Source organism: Dendrobates tinctorius, unplaced genomic scaffold (genome assembly GCF_039654945.1).
Source record: "Dendrobates tinctorius isolate UK_male_01 unplaced genomic scaffold, ASM3965494v1 ptg000074l, whole genome shotgun sequence".
Lineage (NCBI taxonomy): Eukaryota > Metazoa > Chordata > Amphibia > Anura > Dendrobatidae > Dendrobates > Dendrobates tinctorius.
Window position 1 is genome coordinate 16,282,008 of NW_027361742.1, and position 20,615 is coordinate 16,302,622.

The 20,615-nt window shown below is 44.3% G+C and overlaps 1 protein-coding gene across 1 annotated transcript in view; it reads right to left on the reverse strand.

The window, feature by feature from the left end:
- CDC73 (cell division cycle 73) overlaps positions 1–20,615 on the reverse strand; it is a 122,485-nt gene that overhangs the window by 52,915 nt on the left and 48,955 nt on the right. The window contains exons 7-10 of the mRNA XM_073582890.1: positions 17,409–17,625; positions 14,013–14,111; positions 10,030–10,108; positions 9,104–9,168 (exon numbers count right to left, since the gene is read on the reverse strand). Coding sequence (XP_073438991.1) covers positions 9,104–9,168; positions 10,030–10,108; positions 14,013–14,111; positions 17,409–17,625 — 460 coding nt within the window. The remainder of the gene's footprint in view (positions 1–9,103; positions 9,169–10,029; positions 10,109–14,012; positions 14,112–17,408; positions 17,626–20,615) is intronic.

Here is a 20,615-nt window from a genome sequence, read left to right on the forward strand (position 1 = left end):
ACCATTCTTGAAGAAAACTTGTTGAAGTCTGCAAAAGACCTGAGACTGGGACGGAGATTTGTCTTCCAACAAGACAATGATCCCAAACATAAAGCAAAATCTACAATGGAATAGTTCACAAATAAACATGTCCAGGTGTTAGAATGGCCAAGTCAAAGTCCAGACCTGAATCCAATCGAGAATCTGTGGAAAGATCTGAAAACTGCTGTTCACAAACGATCTCCATCAAACCTCACTGAGCTCGAGCTGTTTGCCAAGGAAGAATGGGCAAGAATTTCAGTCTCTCGATGTACAAACTGATAGAGACATACCCCAAGGTACTTGCAGCTGTAATCGCAGCAAAACGTGGCGCAACAAAGTATTAAGTTAAAGGAGTCGAATAATATTGCACGCCCCACTTTTCAGTTTTTGAATTTCCACAAAAATTTAAAATAACCAATAAATTTCGTTAAACTTCACAATCCGGGGGGCGTGGCTATGGCAGCGACGGAGTAGGACGCACGCGGTGGAAGCTCCTGCCATCCTGACAAAAATCCGGTTGGCAGACTCTTGACCTCGCGCGCACTCACCCATTTTCTGACCCCTCTGGACTCGGGGTCGCTCCTGGACCCCCACGGGAGAGCGGGGCTGGACTTTTGTGAGCCGGCAGTTCTGGAAACCTGGGCGGCTGGCAGGGCCTGCAGGGAGCGGCGGCCATCTTGGAGGCGCGCGCTCTGCTGAAGAGACGCGGCGCCGAGCTTCATCGCTGCAGCGCTGAGGGAGCAGGACAGTGAGCTGAAAATTTAACTATCTGTGAGGGACAAGCGGGGTGAGCCCTGAAAAGTTGGGCCCCGCGTCCCCCTCCTTACCATATTGCCTGCCCTGCGCCATAACTATTGGGGCCTAGATCCCTCTCTGGCTGTGGCCCCTGTGAGAGTCGCTACCTGGGCTGTGGGGGCCCTTGCTTGCCGCCCGGGGCTGAACATTGCCTCCTTGTGAGACGCTGCAGGTCTGTGCTGTGCCTGGGTCCCTGCAATCACCCTCTGTACATAATACCCTGTCTGCCACATTAACTTGGGAGACCCCAAAGTGCACGGGTCTCTGCCATCCGGCTGTGCCCTATTGCCTTTAAAATTAGTTGTTCCAAAGGGTCCGGAATGGCTGCAGAAAAGCTAAAGGAATATGCCAGGATAGACCATGCTGAAGGCTCTAGATCTACAAAAAATAACCCCCCACAAGTTCAGTGTAAGAGCCGCCCCCCTGAAGGTGGAGTTGAGTGTGACCAGGGGGAATTAACCCTTAAGCAGGCGTCTGAACAACTCATGCAGGCCATCTCCTTGACCAGGACGTCTCTGACTGGGAAGATAGAGGACGTATATAATGAAGTGGGACGCCTCCGGCAAGATATGCAAGCCATGAAGGGCCGCATTACGGAGGTGGAGACGCGGGTATCCCAGGTGGAGGACACCATCACACCCCATGGAGGCTAAACTAACGAAAGTGGCGGGTTCCATGAATGCGTGGAAGCAAAAAGCAGATGACCTGGAAAATAGGATGCGTTGAAATAACATCCGAATTATTGGCTTGCCAGAGCGATCGGAGGGACAACATCCGGAGCAATTCATAGAAGATTGGCTTAAAACCACTTTGGGCGACGACTTTTCCTCGATTTTTGCGGTGGAGAGGGCCCACAGAGTCCCTACTAGGCCTCTCCCTCCAGGAGCCCCGCCTAGACCCTTTCTGGCACGCATTCTCAACTGCAGGGATAGAGACGTAGTTTTACGACTGGCACGGCAAAAGAGCCCTATCAACTTCAACAATGCCACGATCTCGATCTTCCCGGATTTCTCTGTGGAACTCCAGAAACAACAGGCGCAGTTTACGGAGGTCAAAAGACGTCTGCGGGAGAGGAACATTGTGTACTCGATGATTTACCCGGCCCGGCTCCGGGTGGTCCACGGGGGTTCTACTTCGTTTTTTACAGATCCGGCGGAGGCGGCGGAGTGGCTGCGATCCCATGGAGGGTCTGCCGAAAAGGAATCCTAATGCATCTTTTGTCAGTTGGTATTTTTCTATTAATCGACTGATTGGAGCTACACTCGGAAGCGTCCAAGATACCAACAATACCGGACACTGGGCTCAGTGATGGTATCCCCTTGTTTGCTCCGTGATAGGAGTACAGGACTCTACTCCCATGTTGTTCGTTGTTTATTTACTTTGTTTTTTTTCCGTAGAGGTTTTTGGTATTTTTCCTTAGGTTGTAACCGCAGTCGACAACAATTTCAGTCTACAGGTGATGTCTCTAAATTTTGCCCGGGTAATACCATGCACCATGTTCAGAATAGCAAAGTATGGGGTCGGAGTTAATATGTATGACATGGAACATGAGGGGAATAAAAACACCTCGAAAAAAGATCAAGGTCTTTTCACAGGTCAGACATTATCGCCCTCACATTGTGGCCTTGGTGGAGACGCACCTGACTAGGGATACGGTACGGTGCGTGCAGAGGCCCTGGGTACAATGGTCTGCCCATACATTCCACACCAGCTATTCCAGAGGGGTCTCTCTGTTGGTACATAAAGACGTCAGATGGGAGGCGGGGGAAACTCGGAGGGACCCTGAGGGTCGTTTTGTTTTTGTCCACGCTTTGGTGAACACCAGGAAATATGTAGTCCTATGTATTTATAACCCCCCTCCGGCTCGTACATCCATCTTGCAGAAAGCAATGAGTTTTGCCCTTAACTACCCAGACGCAGATGTTATTTGTATGGGCGATTTTAATATGGTTATGAACAACCGCCTGGATAAATTGAGGCTGGATGATGTGGCGACCGGGGGGTCCTCCCCAACGACTACAACCCCGTTGTCATCATTTATGGAGGGTGGCGGGTGGCTGGATTTGTGGAGGGAGTACACTTGTCACTCATCCACCAAACGCTCTCTATCACGCATAGACTATATATTCGGTTCTGACGGTCTAGCAATCTGGGTGGCTGATATAGAACATGGCAGTAGAGGGATCTCAGACCATAGCACGGTCATCCTTAAACTCAAATATGGGCAAGTAAACAGTGGGATAGCTTGGAAGTTAAATCCATTCTGGTTAAAACTGATGGGATCTCCGGACAGAACGATCAGTTGAATTGCTTCATCGCGTCCCACCTGGAGCCCCAGGATATTAATTTATTCTGGGATGCCCTTAAGGCATACCTGAGGGGCTGTTTGTCCTCCACGATCTTTTATATTAAGCGGGTTACCGCAGGGAAAGATGACGAGATGGAGCAACAACTGAAAGACGCGGAGGCAGCATATATATCTAGCCAGACCAGCGGGAACAGGAATGAGTGGCTGGCTGCCCAGAGGTTATATACTCTGCACGTGGACACTAAATCTAAGCGTAAATTGTTTTTTACTCGTCAATCCTATTATGAATTGGGGAACCAAACGGGCAAATTTTTGGCCTACCTGGTGCGCCAACATAACACCTCTAATATGGTTTTGCAAATTCGCAAGGTAGACGGTACACTGGTGTCTTCGACCGAGGATATTCTCGGCTGTTTTCAGGATTACTACAGGTCACTATATAAATCTAAAAGTGACTTTGATTCTTTAGGGTGCTTAGACTATTTGTCAGATATATCATTTCCCACATTAGATCCTGAGCAGCGGGCCCTTATGGATGCTGAGTTTACTCCAGAGGAGATAGATAACGCTATGACAGATATGGCTTCTGGGAAGGCCCCTGGACCTGATGGGTTACCTATTGAATTATATAGGAAGTACCGGGATATATTGACGCCACTCCTAGTAAAGGTCTATCGGGGAATATGGGAGGGGAATTCTATGCCTGAGTCCTTTTACGGGGCTAATATCATAGTGCTTCGGAAGGAGGGGAAGGATCCTTTAGAATGTGGATCCTATCGTCCCATTTCATTAGTGAATGTGGACTATAAAATTTTTACCAAGATTCTAGCTACTAGGCTGAATTCCATTACATTGAATCTCATACATCCAGATCAAACGGGCTTTATGCCGGGCAAAAGCACTTCCATTAACATCAGAAGAGTCCAGTCAATAGTCCAATATAGCTCCTTGGTACCAGACAACAGATGGGCACTGGCATCATTAGATGCTGCCAAGGCTTTTGACTCTCTTGAATGGCCTTTCCTTTCCGCATGTTTGCAGAGGTATGGCTTTGGCAATCAATTTATTACATGGATCAAAATATTATACATGAAACCTAAGGCCCGTATTATAATAAATAATTCTATATCTGAGTCTTTCATGTTGCATAGGAGAACCCGTCAGGGTTGCCCTCTTTCCCTGGCTCTCTTCGCTCTTGCGATTGAGGCACTAGCAATACGTATAAGGTCCTTCCCCAATATCCGAGGTATAGATATAGCAGGTTGGGGAGACACCATTGGCCTATATGCCGATGACATGGTGATATTCTTGAATAATGTGGAAGAAACTTTGCCGCAGGTGATATCCCTTATAGATAAATTTAGTAAATATTCAGGTTTACATATAAATTGGGAAAAATCTGCCCTGTTACCCCTTTCCCATGCTCCGATTCCCCAGCTAGAGGATCTCTCCTCGCTACCTATTGTATCTAGTTTTAAATATTTGGGCATCCACATCTCTAATAATAGTACACTTGATTTACAACTTAATGTCCACCCGTTGCTTGACCTGGTTAAAGCTAAATTTGCGTCTTGGAGTAGGCTCCCATTATCTGTGGCTGGACTCATTAATCTGATTAAAATGATATTACTCCCTAAATTTGGCTACTCGCTCCAGCACAGTGCAGTAGCGGTGCCCAAGTCCTTTTTTGTTAATCTTAATTCTCTGGTCACGTCCTTTATTTGGGGGAAAACTAGGCCCAAACTTAAATTGTCCACTTTACAAAGACCAAAGAAGGGACGTGGGGCGGCGCTGCCAGATTTTTTCCTGTACTACTTAGCTGGGCAGGCTAAAGCTTTAAATAAATGGATGCCGGGTAACTGCCTCCCTAATTCTGAAAGCCACCTGCTTCACGCTGCACAAGCGGATTGCCCATTAGGTTTCCTTGACTTGGAAAAAACTAATGCTCCACGTCTGCTGCCCCTGCTCCGGCTGGCTCGATTAATATGGAGGCAAATTAAGAAGGTAATAGGGTTTAAAGATGTAGCTGAAATGCCTCTGTGGAGTAATAACTTTTTTGGAGCTACTGAATCACCCATCCGCCGTTTTTTGGGCTTAGTATGGCGTTTCTTCAGTGGGAGACTTGTATGACCAGGGGACCTTAAAGTCTTTAGAACAGTTACAAGCTGCGCATGATATTCCAAGATCTCAATTTTTTCGCTATCTGCAGCTGAGATCGGCTCTTCGGTCGCATATGAGGGATGGGGGTGTGGACCGTACTATTTTGTCTTTACCTCTGATAGGAATTCTTAACTCGCAGGGTCCCCAGGGTCTCATATCCTCCTTGTACACATATATGCTGTCAGTAGGGGCAGAATCGGCCATAAGCTCTATAAGGATGAAGTGGGAACGTCTCATCCCTGATGCGCAAAGAGAAGAGTGGGAGGAGATTCTGGAGTCTCCGACTGGAGTATCACCATCTATCAATAACAGAATGATACAAATGTATATAATAAATCAATCATATTTGACTCCGTTGCGACTTTTTAGGATGTGTCGGCTTCAATCATCAGAATGTATGCGATGTCACTCGCCAGATGCTGATTTTATCCATATGGTGTGGCAATGTCCCATTATCCTACACTACTGGAAAGAGGTGACCACACTACTGACGTCCTTGATGCAGGCCCCTGTCCCTCTAGAGCCATTGATTTGCTTGTTTGGGGTATGGGAGGAGGAGATCTGGGATCGATATGCTGGGGTCTTCTTGCGCGAGACGCTGTTTATGGCGCGGAAACTGCTGGCACTAAGGTGGATGGGGGGCTCAGATCCTTCCTTTAGATTTTGGATCAAGTTGGTGAATTCGGTTGTTCCATATGAGCGCACGTTATATCACAACAGGGGATGCCTGGGGAAATTTGAAAAGATCTGGGAGAGGTGGAATTCCTCTCACCTTACTCTACAAAACTGAGACATCACGCACGACACAACGTGATCTAGGAACCAAGCTGCGGAAATAGTAGATGTTAGTTGAGATAGTGGTAGATGTAGTTTAGGAGTTCTAGTTAGCTCTTACTGTTACATGACAGGGTTTGTGAAATTTAAATTAAAGTGATATATGTATGGGGAAATACATAAACAGTTATCCTTTAAATATGTTCGGATGGAAATGTACACATTACCTTGTTTATTTGTAAGAGTGTGCAATTTCTTTGTATTCTGTTATCACAACTCATTGTGTATGATGTGCATTCTTTGTACTCTGGTGTTTAATAAACAAATTAAAAAAAAAAACAAAAAAAAAAAACTTCACAATCCGGCTTCCGCTCCTTACACTCTACTGAAACTGCCCTCACTAAATTCTCTAATGATCTACTAACAGCTAAATCTAATGGTCATTACTCCATGCGAATTCTCTTGGATCTCTCTGCAGCATTCGACACTGTGGATCATCAGCTCCTCACTATGCTCCGTTCCATTGGCCTCAAGGACACCGTTCTCTCCTGGATCTCCCATCTCTCTGACTGCTCCTTTACTGTATCTTTTGCCGGTTCCTCCTCCTCTCACCTTCCCCTTACTGTTGGGGTTCCTCAAGGCTCAGTCCTAGGCCCCCTCCTGTTCTCCTTGTACACTGCCGCTATTGGTCAAACAATCAGTAGATTTGGTTTCCAGTACCATCTCTATGCTGATGACACCCAATTATACGCTTCTTCTCCTGACATCACGCCAGCCTTTCTAGAAAACACCAGCGATTGTCTAAACGCTGTGTCTAACATCATGTCCTCACTATATCTGAAACTGAACCTGTCAAAGACTGAACTCCTTGTGTTTCCTTCCTCTACTAATGCACCTATACCCGACATTGCCATTTCTGTGTGGTTCCACTATTACTCCCCAGCAACATGCCCGCTGTCTTGGGGTCATACTTGATTCCGAGCTTTCCTTTGCCCCCCCACATTCGATCACTGGCTCGCTCTTGTCATCTGCACCTCAAAAACATTTCTAGAATTCGACCTTTTCTTACTTTTGAGTCTGCAAAAACTCTTACAGTTTCTCTAATTCATTCTCGTCTCGACTATTGTAACTCTCTTCTAATCGGTCTCCCTCTTACCAAACTCTACCCTCTCCAAGCTGTCTTGAATGCTGCAGCCAGGATCATATTCCTCACCAATCGTTACACCGATGCATCTACCTTGTGCCAGTCATTACACTGGCTGCCCATCCACTCCAGAATTCAGTATAAACTTATTACCCTCACCCACAAAGCCCTCCATGGCTCAGCACCAGCCTACATCTCCTCCCTTGTTTCAGTATACCACCCTACCCGCGCCCTCCGTTCTGCTGATGACCTGAGGTTAGCAACCTCAATAATCTGAACCTCCCACTCCCGTCTCCAAGACTTTACACGTGCTGCGCCAATTCTTTGGAATGCACTTCCCAGGTCAATACGATTAGTCCCCAATCCCCACAATTTTAAGGGTGCCCTGAAAACGCATTCATTCAGACTGGCCTATCGCCTCAACATATTAACTTAATCTATCCCTGTGTGGCACTGCCAAAAGTTTTACCATAACCAGGTTCCCCGCATCATGTTCCCACATGCTTTATGCATCCATTAGCCCTCTGTGTCTGTACTGATACACACTTAACATTATGGCTGGTCCATACAATCAGGGCAACTGTTACCACCCACCTTTCGTGTCTCCCTTTTTTTCCCCTCAGATTGTAAGCTTGCGAGCAGGGCCCTCATTCCTCTTGGTATTTGTTATAATCTATGTGATTATTGTTATGCTGTAATGTCTATTGTCTGTACAAATCCCCTCCGAAATGTAAAGTGCTGCGGAATATGTCGGCGCTATAGAAATAAAAATTATTTATTGTGTCCCACTTGTTGTTGATTCTTCACCAAAAATTTACATTTGGTATCTTTGTGTTTGAAGCATGATATGTGGGAAAAGATTGAAAAGTACCAGGGGGCCGGATACTTTCGCAAGGCACTGTATATTATATGGCACGGTGCACTTACAATTGTTTATTTTGCCTTTGTACCCAGAAAATTCTTCTCTTTTCTCTCCTCTATGTAGAAACATGAAGTTTCTTGCCCTGCATTTATAAGTCCCCACTTCACCTCCTGGCCCAGGCTGCTCCTCTCTCTCCTCGCTCCCCCCTTGACCTTCTGTTTCTACATAGAGCTTCTAGGGATTCAGTTAGTCAGTTTTTAATCACATAATGTGGTAGACCTAATGGCAAAGAGAAGAATTAGCTGGGTAGAAGGGAAAAATGACCAATTGTAAGTACACAGTGCTGTATAATATGATGACTGCAATATCTTAAGAGGCTAAAAGGAGAAACGTTACCCCCTGGATCCCGGTCAGACGCCTCTCGCCTGGCCTAACCAGATCTCACACTTTGCACTGACGAGGGTCATCACCCTGAAACACAGTGCCTGTAAATTGAGATTCTGGTTTGGCTTTTATCCTGTCATGTGACAAGGTTCGTTAAAGGGTCGACATTGAATTTTAGGATTGCTACTTCCTATAGGTGGCACTAGAGTTCTAGTCCATTTCCTCTTTGAAGAGAAGATTTGCATATTTCCCAGAGGAGCATTGCGGCTTAAAAGTTTCCTCGTCTCAGCATGCTTGACATGTCGCTTTCCTTAAGGAGAAACGTTACCCCTTGGCTCCATGGGAGGAGTGATTATTTAAATAAATTTCTCTTTTACCAAAACTGAACAAAAAAATTTACCTTCACAAATGCAAGTGTACCTAACCTGAGAAACCGTGAAATCTGAAATACTAGCTCCATACTTTTCTAGACCTTTTAACAAGGGCTATTATGTGCCCATAAGCACCCATCTCTTCCGCAGTTGTACGAAGTGACCTTTAGAAAACGGCAGTGACAACTTTGGCATACAAATAGAAAAGCTGAAAAAGATCTGCTACATTTTGTACAAGTCTCTTTGCAAAAATAGAATTTTAAGACAGGGTCTGTCCAACTTACAGTCACAGATTTCAGTGTCATTCCATGGTACGTCCCCATTGTGTCGATTTTAAAGCCTTCCGTTTCTGATGAGAAAAGAAAAAAAACAAACAAAAAAAAAAACCATGAAAGTTTTCACTAAATACAAGGAAACAAAAACCATGTAGTTTATATTGTGAAATCTGATGACAGATAGATTTTAGACCTGATGGGGGTTGGTGTACTTTGACAATAGCTGTTTATCAAGAGTAGTTAACGTTTTGACACTTTCAAAGATTATACACAGCCACTGTCTGTTGGTAACCTTAGAACAAACAGAATGTGTCAGAAGGTTTGTGCTATGTGATCTGAGAGCAGAATTATGTAGGGCCTGAGAATAAGATTCTCGCGCCGTGACACTTACTGGGCTGCTTAATATCATTTTGCTAAAATCAGTTTTATCTTCTGCAGATCTAGCAGTTCTCTAAATGCGGATTTTGGTAAATCCACACCCACAGATTGGCAGTTTTTTGTGTAAACTGTGCATAGGCAGAAAACTGCCAATCAGTGCTGTGAGCTAGGTTACTCAGAACCCATGAGCGTGGAGGCAGGTTTACTAGTCCTCTGGTGACAATCTCCTGCTGACATGTGATTTTATCAAAACCACGGAGAGCAGCCCAGCAAGTGACATCACTGATATCGGGTCTCTCCCGAAATTATACGGCTTTCACATTTGGTGGCAAAAACCTGGTGACAGATTTCCTTTGTCTTTTATACATCCTTACAATGTGAACCTTTCAACACAAAAAAAAAAAAAAATTAAGCAGAGGATAAAAATGCCTAATGACCAGAGGGATAAAATTAACAGGTAAAGGATCAGCGCAGATTAGGAATACTATAGTTCAATAATAACCATTTAAAAAGCACAACAAGAATGTACACCTTCTACAGCGTACATAATTACTTACCCTCTTTCCCTTTGAACCGTTCTTGATCGTATCGATTGTATATCTGTGGAGCTGGCTGTTTGTTTCTCAGTGTTGGGTCCTGAAAAATAAAGTTTCATTTTTTTTAGCCAATATAAAAGCTGGGAGCTTATAAATTGCAGAGAATTTTTGCACTCAATACAACATTTTTCTTAAAGGGATTGTGAACTATTGGACATCCCCCCCAGCTTAATCAGTTCAGGACACCATATAAAAACAGCATACTCTGCTCCTGCTGGGGGCATCACATGCAGGCTGCAGCCAATGGACAGCCGCTCGTCAGCTGCTGTCTACTATTTTATCAGAGCGGACGACCATCCTGACAGAATATTGATGGGCTGCAGCCACAGAGTGGCCTCACTGGCTGCAGCATGCAAGTGATACAATAAGTCAAGTCGCTCTGTGGGATCAGCGCCGCCTAAAGCAAGTATAGATTGATTTTACTTTACTTAGGGACCTGAATTGAATAAGCAAGTGGTGTCCAACCTTCAAGCTGGCCATACACATGAGAAATCTCTAGGTGTGAATGACAGATACCCCCCTCTCATGACATGCCCATACAGGAAGAAATTGCTCATGTGTCTTCATTACCAAGTCTGAAAAAAGCCGCTGTAAGACTCATCTCCCAAAAACAAAAGGATCATGCATTTACACTTCCACTGCCCTGATCCATCTCTACTCATATGTTGGGTGTCCTTCATCCCTAGGGTATGGGGAAAGGAGGAAGTGGGAGACTCCTTTTCGGCAGGTAATACACTGAGCCCACTGGCTAACAGCTCGGTTTATACCTCAGCAGTAAGAGAATCAGACATTGCCAGGAGAGAAAACAAAAATGAAGGACCACCACTAAAGTGAGCAGAGAGTCCCCAAATAAAGACTGAAATCTTTCTCCTAGAGAGCAAAATTTGATTTGGTTCAGTGGGGGACACGAGAAAACCTTAAGATGTCCAAAAGCAGGTGTTTAGTGAGGCTGGGCAGTGATAACTTGCTGATCAGTAGGCATCCCACCACTGAGGGACAACGCACTGCTTGGCAGATTAGGGAATTTGTATCCCAAATACAAAATTACATAGCGAGTCAGGCGCCCAACCGCTATACCATTCATTCCCTAAAGGGTTGCTGGAAAAAGCCTCACAGGGAATGAATGGAGAGAGCAGGTCCCACATGCATACTGCCACTCCATTCTATTGATCAACAAGTTATCACCCATTCTGTAGCTAGGAGAAAAAAAAAAAAAAAAGTTATTTTCACAAAACAATCACTTTAAAAGGAAGAAAGGGAATTGCAGAAGTACATGAAGGAAGGTCTGAACACACAAGCCAGTAGACAGAAAATCTTTGAAAGCGACGTGAACCCCTTCAGAGAAGCAAGGAAGAACTCTGCATCCGGGCCAGACTACGGACGACAAAAGTGTCATGGCAAGAATGATCGTGTCACACCAACAGACATAGGCTTTCTAGAGGTAGCTGTAGACAAGAGGCTGTATGTTTATTTGCACTGACTATGGTCTGCCAGAGAAGCCACTGACTTTTGGGTCATCAGCTGTAATGGTCATGTGGTTACTTTTTGGTGCCAAAATGAACTCTAAGGAATATACAGCTCTGGAAAAAATTAAGAGACCGCCACATCAAAACCCTGTCATGGGCAGCTCATTCTCCAGACCTGAACCCCATTGAAAACCTCTGGAATGTAATCAAGAGGATGATGAATACAATCCATCAAAAAAAGAAGAACTGCGTACATTTTTGCACCAGAAGCAGTGTTAATGGCTCGTGGCAAGCATGCCAAGACCCATGAAAGCTGTGATTAAAAATCATGGTTATTCCACAAAATACAGATTTTTGAACTCTTCCTGAGTTAAAACATTAGTATTGTTGTTACTAAATGATTATGAACTTGTTTTCATTGCATTATTAGAGGTCTGAAAGCACTGTTTGTTTTTTTTTTCAATTTTGACCATTTTTCTTTGTCAGAAGAAAATACAAAATTTATTGCTTGGAAATTCGGAGACATGTTGTCAGACGTTTAGACTTAGGCTGGTTTCATATTAGCGTTTTTTAGCACAGCGCATCGTGCGCGTCCATGCGCCCCTACGTTTAACATGGCGGGCACATGGTCTAGCGTTTGCACACGTTCGTATGTGCTCTCGTGCACATGCGTTTTTTGTAGTGTGAGCCTAGGCGCGCCTGACGCAACCTGTTGCATTTTTGGGTCCATCCAACGGCGTAAAAAAACGCATGCGCACACTTGCGCACGGAAAGCGCCAAAATAACACATTAGTCTATGGGAACGCAGGCGTGCGCATGTCCATGCGCATGCCTGCGTTTGAAACCGCATGCGTTTTAAGAGTTAACATGGCTAGGAACTGGTTAAAACGCATGCGCCTAAAAAACGCTAACGCATGCAAAACGCTAGATGCGTTTTTTGCATGAGTTTCTATTGCGCACGAAGCGCATTGCTAAAAAACGCTAATGTGAAAGTAGCCTAAAAGAATTTACATTTTACTCAAAAATATACCTATAAAAAGAGAAAAATCAGACAAAGTGAACATTTGAAAGTGGTCTCTTAATTTTTGCCAGAGCTGTAGTATCTGGGAGTTTGGACTTTTGAAACATTTGATCAGATCCTCACCACAAACAGCAAGTATCCGTATAAACAGGGAAAGATTTCTGATGGGTTTTGGAGACCGCTTGAGGAACCTGAAGGAAAGCAGCAGAGGCCCCAGCATCCTTGGCAAGTGACCTACTGTACCTATAAGGTAGTGGAATATAGAACTGACCCCACATAAAGGAGGGCGGAGGGGTGTACAGTTAACTAAGAACCTGAGTATAGCTGCTGACAGTCAAGTTTGTCCTGTGCCTTAGAATTAAACAAAAAGAAGGCTCGATCATACGATAATTGATTGCGTACCTGGGGAGCGTGGTACACAGAAATCCAACAAAGATGAAGACCTGCCACAGCTTATATGTCTATTAGACTACGTAAGATTAAAGGGGTGTTCACAGCTCCAAGATCCTATCCCAATATGTAGTAGACATCCACTTAGAAATGTAGTATAGTTGTTCTGATTTGATATGTCTCTTTCCTTATCCGCAGGCATTGCAGGATCTTTGGAATCCATGGTAACATCCATCGATACAGTAAGTTAGCTACTTGCACCTCACAGTCTATGGACTTTGCACATACAGAGCCTGGTGTGGGCGGGGGGCAGCTTTCTCAGCTCTGCTTCATTCTAAATCTAAAAGCTCTGACTGTCAGAACGGCTGCATCCAGTAATTACAGTGATACATCGTTGGATTCAAGGTCTCTTTACCTACATCACGCTGATCTCAGGTAAGGTAGCAAATCCTGCTGACAGTAGAGTAAGTAAATTCTGCAGAAACAACACCATTCAGAGACATGGAATAGCTTCCACAAATATCACCAACAATTCTGCACCAAGTGACTAATAATAATCATCTTTTTTTTTTATATATAGCGCTAACATATTCCGCAGCGCTTTACAGTTTCCACACATTATCATCACTGTCCCCGATGGGGCTCACAATCTAAATTCCCTATAAGTATGTCTTAGGAATGTGGAAGGAAAACTGAGAACCCGGAGGAAACCCACGCAAACACGGGGAGAACATACAAACTCCTTGCAGATGTTGGATTCGAACCCAGGACTCCAGCGCTGCAAGGTGCAGTGCTAACCACTGAGCCACCGTGTTTCACCACTGGCAGGAATAATGTACTGCAACACAGCAGTAATATAGAAGCAATGAGATAATCACATGCTCCATAGTGTCGAGGAGGGGTGGCCCAAAATTTGCAAGAAACCCACATCATTGTTCTGCCACCCATACAGATTTGGCATCTTCACATGTGACCTGTAACTACCATTTTATTAATACTCAACAGCGCAAAAAAAAAAAAAAAAAAAAAAAAAAAAAAATCACACTTCAGCTAAACAAAGTATTTACCGTTGGTGCAGTAGTCTGTACTGGTCTTGGCTCGGGTGCTCGACCCTCTTCCCTTGCTTTCACATTCTGAAGTATTGCAAATATATTTTTTGCAAAATTCTGAAAGATAAAAAAAGAAGATACTAATAGTAAAAATGCATTTTCAATTAAAATGAAATTAATTTTCATCTATGTCTTTATAGGAAAAGGCCCATGTAAACCTGTAATGTCATGATTTCAAATTCTTACAGTACAGCAATTAAGGGCCCGTTACACACAGCGATCTCGCCAGCGAGATCGCTGTATGTGACATCCAGCAGCGATCGCCCCCCCCCGCGGGGTATTGCTGATCGTGCTGGATTGTCCTGGCCCGTTTTTTCATTGCTGGTCTCCTGCTGGCCAGCGTGCATCGCTGCGTGTGGCAGCAGGAGCCAGCGATGAGCGACGCTGCACCCTGGTTACCAACGTAAACATCGGGTTTCTAAGGGCCGCGGGGCCCTTAGAAACCCGATGTTTACCATAGATACCAGCGTGCACTGCAGGCAGGGCGGGAGGTGGAAGCAGAGCGGCGCACAGACCGGAGTAGCTCTGCTATCTGCTACTCCAGTCTGTCAGACTGGACATTGTAGTACTATTTGATCGCGGGTTTTGTATTATTGGCACACCTAGGCTTATATTTAGTAGTGTTAATAGGCTATGTATTTAGTCGAGGCACACACTATATATTGTGTTGCAAGGATCACTACCTAGCGGTCATTGATATCTGGAGAGCGAGTGAGCCGGAGCATTTCATGCCATTAGTTCTATGGGGAGCTTCTCTTCATTTTGCATTTTGCTATGATATTTTTTCGGGCTAAATGTAAAAAAAATTTTGTTAGTCTGGCTTACCTCATAGTAATTTAATGGTTGATATTACATGTTTATTGTCAAGTATTATCTTGTCTCTCCATTTTTTCATACTTGTCTATGCTCTTGGATGTATTTAGCGTCTCGTGTCTTACAACAGAGGTTTTCATCAGTTTTCTGTTTTAATATGTTTCAATAAAATATATGTTTTATTTTGCATGTGCATAGTGCGGTTTCTGTTAATTTATACTACCGGTGGGACAGACGGGTTTTGATATCATGCCCCCTTACAGCCTGATTGACAGTCGCGTGTAAGAAGAGGGAGGAGCAGCAGATGGACAACCCACTCGTAATTATACACCCACATGTACACGGCTCAGCATGCCATCAATAACCTTGTTAATGGATGTCTGAGAAATGTTCTGTCAAGCTGAATGCACTTGAGCATGTAAAACAAAATTTGTTGGTGGCAGCTCATTGTGCAACAACATCCCAGAAGGGAGATACGTCAGGGGACGCTGCATACTATGATAGCAAATTTAGGATACACAGATTGCTCACATGTGGCCTGATGTTGTCAGATTGGTCCTCCTCATGGGACTATATAGTGTGACAGATAAACAAAATGCTCAGCATTCCACAGATTTGGTTGTGGAATCAGTAGTACACAGTCATTTCTCCGGTGTCCCAGGGGTCGTTTATCAACAACAGGCTGCATGCTGCTGATGCTACTGTGAGCAGCGTGTGGACTAAATGTGCTCCCGTGGCCTGCTACGTCTCCAGACTTGTCTCCCATAAAGCATATGTGGGATGCCATTGGACAGTATCTGCACAGGGAGACCCCAGCAGCAGGTCTAGAGGTGTGTGCAAAAATACATTCAGCATGGCAAAACATTCCTCAGACAACCAATAACCACCTAATTGATAGCAGCCAAGGCTGGAAGTGAAAGGATTCCTGTGTGTGCTGCTTATACTCCACATGGAATGAAGAAAAAGGTTTTGAAAAGTTTGCTTCCATTACCTGCACATGTATTAATCCCGTGAGCACTATAATTAAGGTTTTTCTTACTTGGTGTTACACTCAACACTGACATTTCAAGTCTCTTTTTCATTAATAATATTTTTGAGCCATAGTAACAAAAAAAAAAAAGCAAAGTTCACCATATACCAAGAGACATAATATAGTTTTATAGCAAGGGCTGTTATAGAAGCGACAATAACAAATGAGTAGGTTTTGCAATGGGGATATAGTTTTTCCCACAAATAAACCATTTTTTATTATTTAAACTGATTTGGGGGTAATTCTCCATTTTAACACTTAAAAACTTTAGATCAGATAGGCCGATTAATTTAGGAGGCACGGAGACCATTATTAGGCCTCGGCTTGCAGTAGAAACCCATCGGCACGCACTGATCGTGTTGTAGGGGTGCTAAGGGAGCGGTAGTGGTCACACTCCTAGCATGCTGCTGTCACTACTGAGCGCTGAGCCTGAATCCATCAGATAGTGCCCTCCCCAGTCCCAGCACATGCCAAACGAGCATAGCTGTGTATATCAGCTGACTCCTTTGGACGACACAGGTCCAACTTCTGTGCACATGTGGGAGATAACTTAGAATTTTAAAATTTCAAGTTACCGTATATACTCGAGTATAAGTCGATCCGAGTATAAGTCGACCCCCCTAATTTTGCCACAAAAAAATGGGAGAACTTATTGACTCGAGTATAAATCTAGGGTGGGAAATGCTCCATAGATTATTCCCCCATATGCTGCCCCCATAAGAAGCTCCTTAGATTATGCCCCCCATATGCTGCCCCCATGCTGCTGCTGCTGCATGTAAAAATAAAAAAATGACACTCACCTCTCCGTCGCTGGGTGTCAGATTCTCACCTGTCCTGCGTCCATGGCTGCTCCCCGCTATCTGCCACGTTATCAGTCAGTGACGTTCAGACTGCAGGGGGCGCAGCGAACACTAACCACGTCACCGCGTCCTCTGCTGTCTGAAGTCACTGACCGATGACAGACACAGACAGCAGCAAGCAGCCATGGACGCAGGACAGGTAAGTATCGCTATACTTACCCGTCCTGACGCTGTGTCTTGAGCCCCCAGCTTCTCCCCATGCTCTCTCTTCCTGCCTTCAGCGGTCATGTGGTACCGCTCATTAAAACTCATGAATATGCGCATATTCATGAGTTTTAATGAGCGGCACCACGTGACCGCTGAAGGCAGGAAGAGAGAGCACGGGGAGAAGCTGGGGGCTCAAGACACAGCGTCAGGACGGGTAAGTATGACCTGACACCCCCGCTCCCCCTCCGACCCCCCCGGTATATATGACTCGAATATAAGACGAGAGGGGGACTTTCAGCCCAATTTTTTGGGCTGAAAATCTCAACTTATATTCGAGTATATACGGTATGTCCATTTGCAGAAACAGGTTAACGACCAGGCACAGTTTATATTCTTGCATCGTTTTAAAGTCTCCAAATGTCTCTTACAATTGGCTAGTAAAGTCATTTTTGCCTCTTTTCATAAAAAAATTCATAAAATCAAGAAAGTAATGAATTCACTCACTTTCCCTGTACTCTGCAGTATGGTCGTTCTGGTCCTCCATACTCGCTCCCTGCTGACAATGTCTCTGGTAACATCCACTTCAGCATCCACAAAACTTCTCTGTTTTAATGCGGTTATATCATCATCCAAATCTGTTTTGATTGTGGTTTTTCTTTTTGCCATAATTTTGGCTTTGATGGCAGCAATTTTTTCAACAGACATGGCTTCTGAGAGGGATCTGAATATATTGTGGAAAAAAGGAAAGAGAAAGTGTAAAAAGCTCTATTGACTACGTGTTCTATGAAAACAGTCTTACATTAGGACACATCCAAACAGAAACTGGTGAATCAATCCCATCTCAGTTACTCCAACTCAAAGAAAACCTGTCAGGTTTTTGCTATGTAATCCGAGGACGGTATGAATGTAGGGGTTAAAACAGAACTCCATGATTTGTCACATGCCTGGCTGTGTGGTGCTGTTTACTTACACTGAAGTGTGTAGGGAATCCGTCACCACGTTTGACCTATCTAAACTATTAATATAGACATACAGATTATAGACCACTGAAGAGAGTGATACTTGAAGGTCTCATAAGATGTGTTGTTGTGGATAAATCATCTTTTATCACTTTATATAAATGACCTCTTCCAGGCTCTGGGGTGGACGCTGCCTGGAAGAGGACTCTGCCTCCAGAGCTTGTATTACCTGAAGGGGGAGTTACCAGTGTGATGTGTAATGGTTACCAGTGTGATTATTATTTAGATTATCTTTTATTTTTATATAGCGCTAACATATTCCGCAGCGCTTTACAGTTTGCACACACATTATCATTGCTGTCGCCAATTGCGCTTCCAATCTAAATTCCCTATCAGTATGTGTTTGGAATGTGTACAGTCATCGCCAAAAGTTTAGAGAATGACACAAATATTAATTTTTACAAAGTCTACTGCTTCATTTTTTCTAATGGCAATTTGCATATACTCCAGAATGTTATAAAGAGTGATCAGCTTAACAGCAATTACTTGCAAAGTCAATATTTGCCTAGAAAATGAACTTTATCCCCCAAAACACATTTCAACATCATTGCAGCCCTGCCTTAAAAGGACCAGCTAACATCGTTTCAGTGATTGCTCCATTAACACAGGTGTGGGTGTTGATGAGGACAGGGCTGGAGATCAATCTGTCATGATTAAGGAAGAATGACACCACTGGACACTTTAAAAGGAGGCTGGTGCTTGGCATCATTGTTTCTCTTCTGTTAACCATGGTTATCTCTAAAGAAACACGTGCAGTCATCATTGCTCTGCACAAAAATGGCCTAACAGGGAAGAGTATCGCAGCTAGAAAGATCGCACCTCAGTCAACAATCGCGTCATCAAGAACTTCAAGGAGAGAGGTTCCCTTGTTGCCAAAGAGGCTCCAGGGCGCCCAAGAAGGACCAGCAAGCGCCAGGACCGTCTCTTAAAAGTGTTTCAGCTGCAGGATCGGCCTACCAGCAGTGCAGAGCTTGCTCAGGAATGGCAGCAGGCAGGTGTGAGTGCATCTGCACGCACTGTGAGGCGGAGACTCTTGGAGCAAGGCCTGGTCTCAAGGAGGGCAGCAAAGAGCCACTTCTCTCAAGAAAAAACATCATGGACAGACTGATATTCTGCAAGAGGTACAGGGAGTGGACTGCTGAGGACTGGGGTAAAGTCATTTTCTCTGATGAATCCCCTTTTCGATTGTTTGGGACATCTGGAAAACTGCTTATTCGGAGAAGACCAGGTGAGCGCTACCACCAGTCTTGTCTCATGCCAATTGAAACCATTCATGTGTGGGGTGGCTTCTCAGCCAAGGGAATGGGCTCTCTCTCAGTCTTGCCTAAAAACACAGCCATGAATAAAGAATGGTACCAGAATGTCCTCCAAGAGCAACTTCTCCCAACCGTCCAAGAGCAGTTTGGCGATCAACAATGCCTTTTTCAACATGATGGAGCACTTTGCCATAAAGCAAAGGTGATAACTAAATGGCTCAGGGAACAAAACAGATTTTGGGACCATGGCCTGGAAACTCCCCAGATCTTAATCCCATTGAGAACTTGTGGTCAATCATCAAGAGACGAATGGACAAACAAAAACCTTCAAATTCAGACAAAATAAAAGCATTGATTTTGCAAGAATGGACTGCTATCAGTCAGGATTTGATCCAGAAGTTGATTGAGAGCATGCCAGGGAGAATTGCTGAGGTCCTGAAGAAGGGTCAACACTGCAAATATTGACTTGCTGCATTAACTCATTCTAACTGTCAATATAACCTTTTGTTACTCATAATATGATTGCAATTATATTTCTGTATGTGATAAAAACATCTGACAAACACACATAAAAACCAGAGGGCAGCAGATCATGTGAAAATATAATATTTGTGTCATTCTCAACTTTTGGCCATGACTGTAATGGCCGCTCTTTGCTCTCCTGATCTCACTGCAGAGCTGTGTGTGATTATACCTCACACATGTGCAGGTTCCTCTCAGCTTCCAGCTCATAGGCAGACAGGGATGTAATATTGTAGCAATACAGCAGAGCTCAGGGAGCTGCAAAAAATGTGTTTGCAATAAGACAAGTTTCCTTTCTCCTATTCTGTGTTTAATTACTTGTTTCAGTGGTAACTGCCCCTTAACCCCTTCATGAAAATAATCTTTGGAGGCAGAGTTATCTTTCAGGCAGCGTCCCCCCCCCCCCCCCGCCCCCTCCCCAGAGCCTGGAAGAGGTCATCTATATAAAGTGATACAAGATTATTTCTCAGCATCAACACATCTGATATGAGCACACAGGGAGGACTTTTTCTGCAGTCTGTAAACTGTATGCCCGTATTTAGTTTAGATAGATTAAATGTGGTGACAAATTCCTCCTTAATCACTTTGTGATTAACAGTGCTCTGACTAGCAAGTCTGACTCTGCCTCCTCCTGTGATAAGCAGCTCACTGTCTAAAGACTATGTACATACAGAGTCTGGCAGGGGCAGCTCTCAGCTCTGCTGCATTGCTAAATATAAACTGTATTAGAATGGCAGCACCAAGTAATCTAAGTGAAACATCACTGGATTCAGGGTCTCTGTCTACACCATGCTGCTCTCATATAAGGTAACAAAAACACGCTAACAGATTCCTATAAAAGGAGGCTATAAAAATACTCCAGATACCAACATCCTCCTTCCAGATACCAACATCCTCCTTCCAGATATCATTGC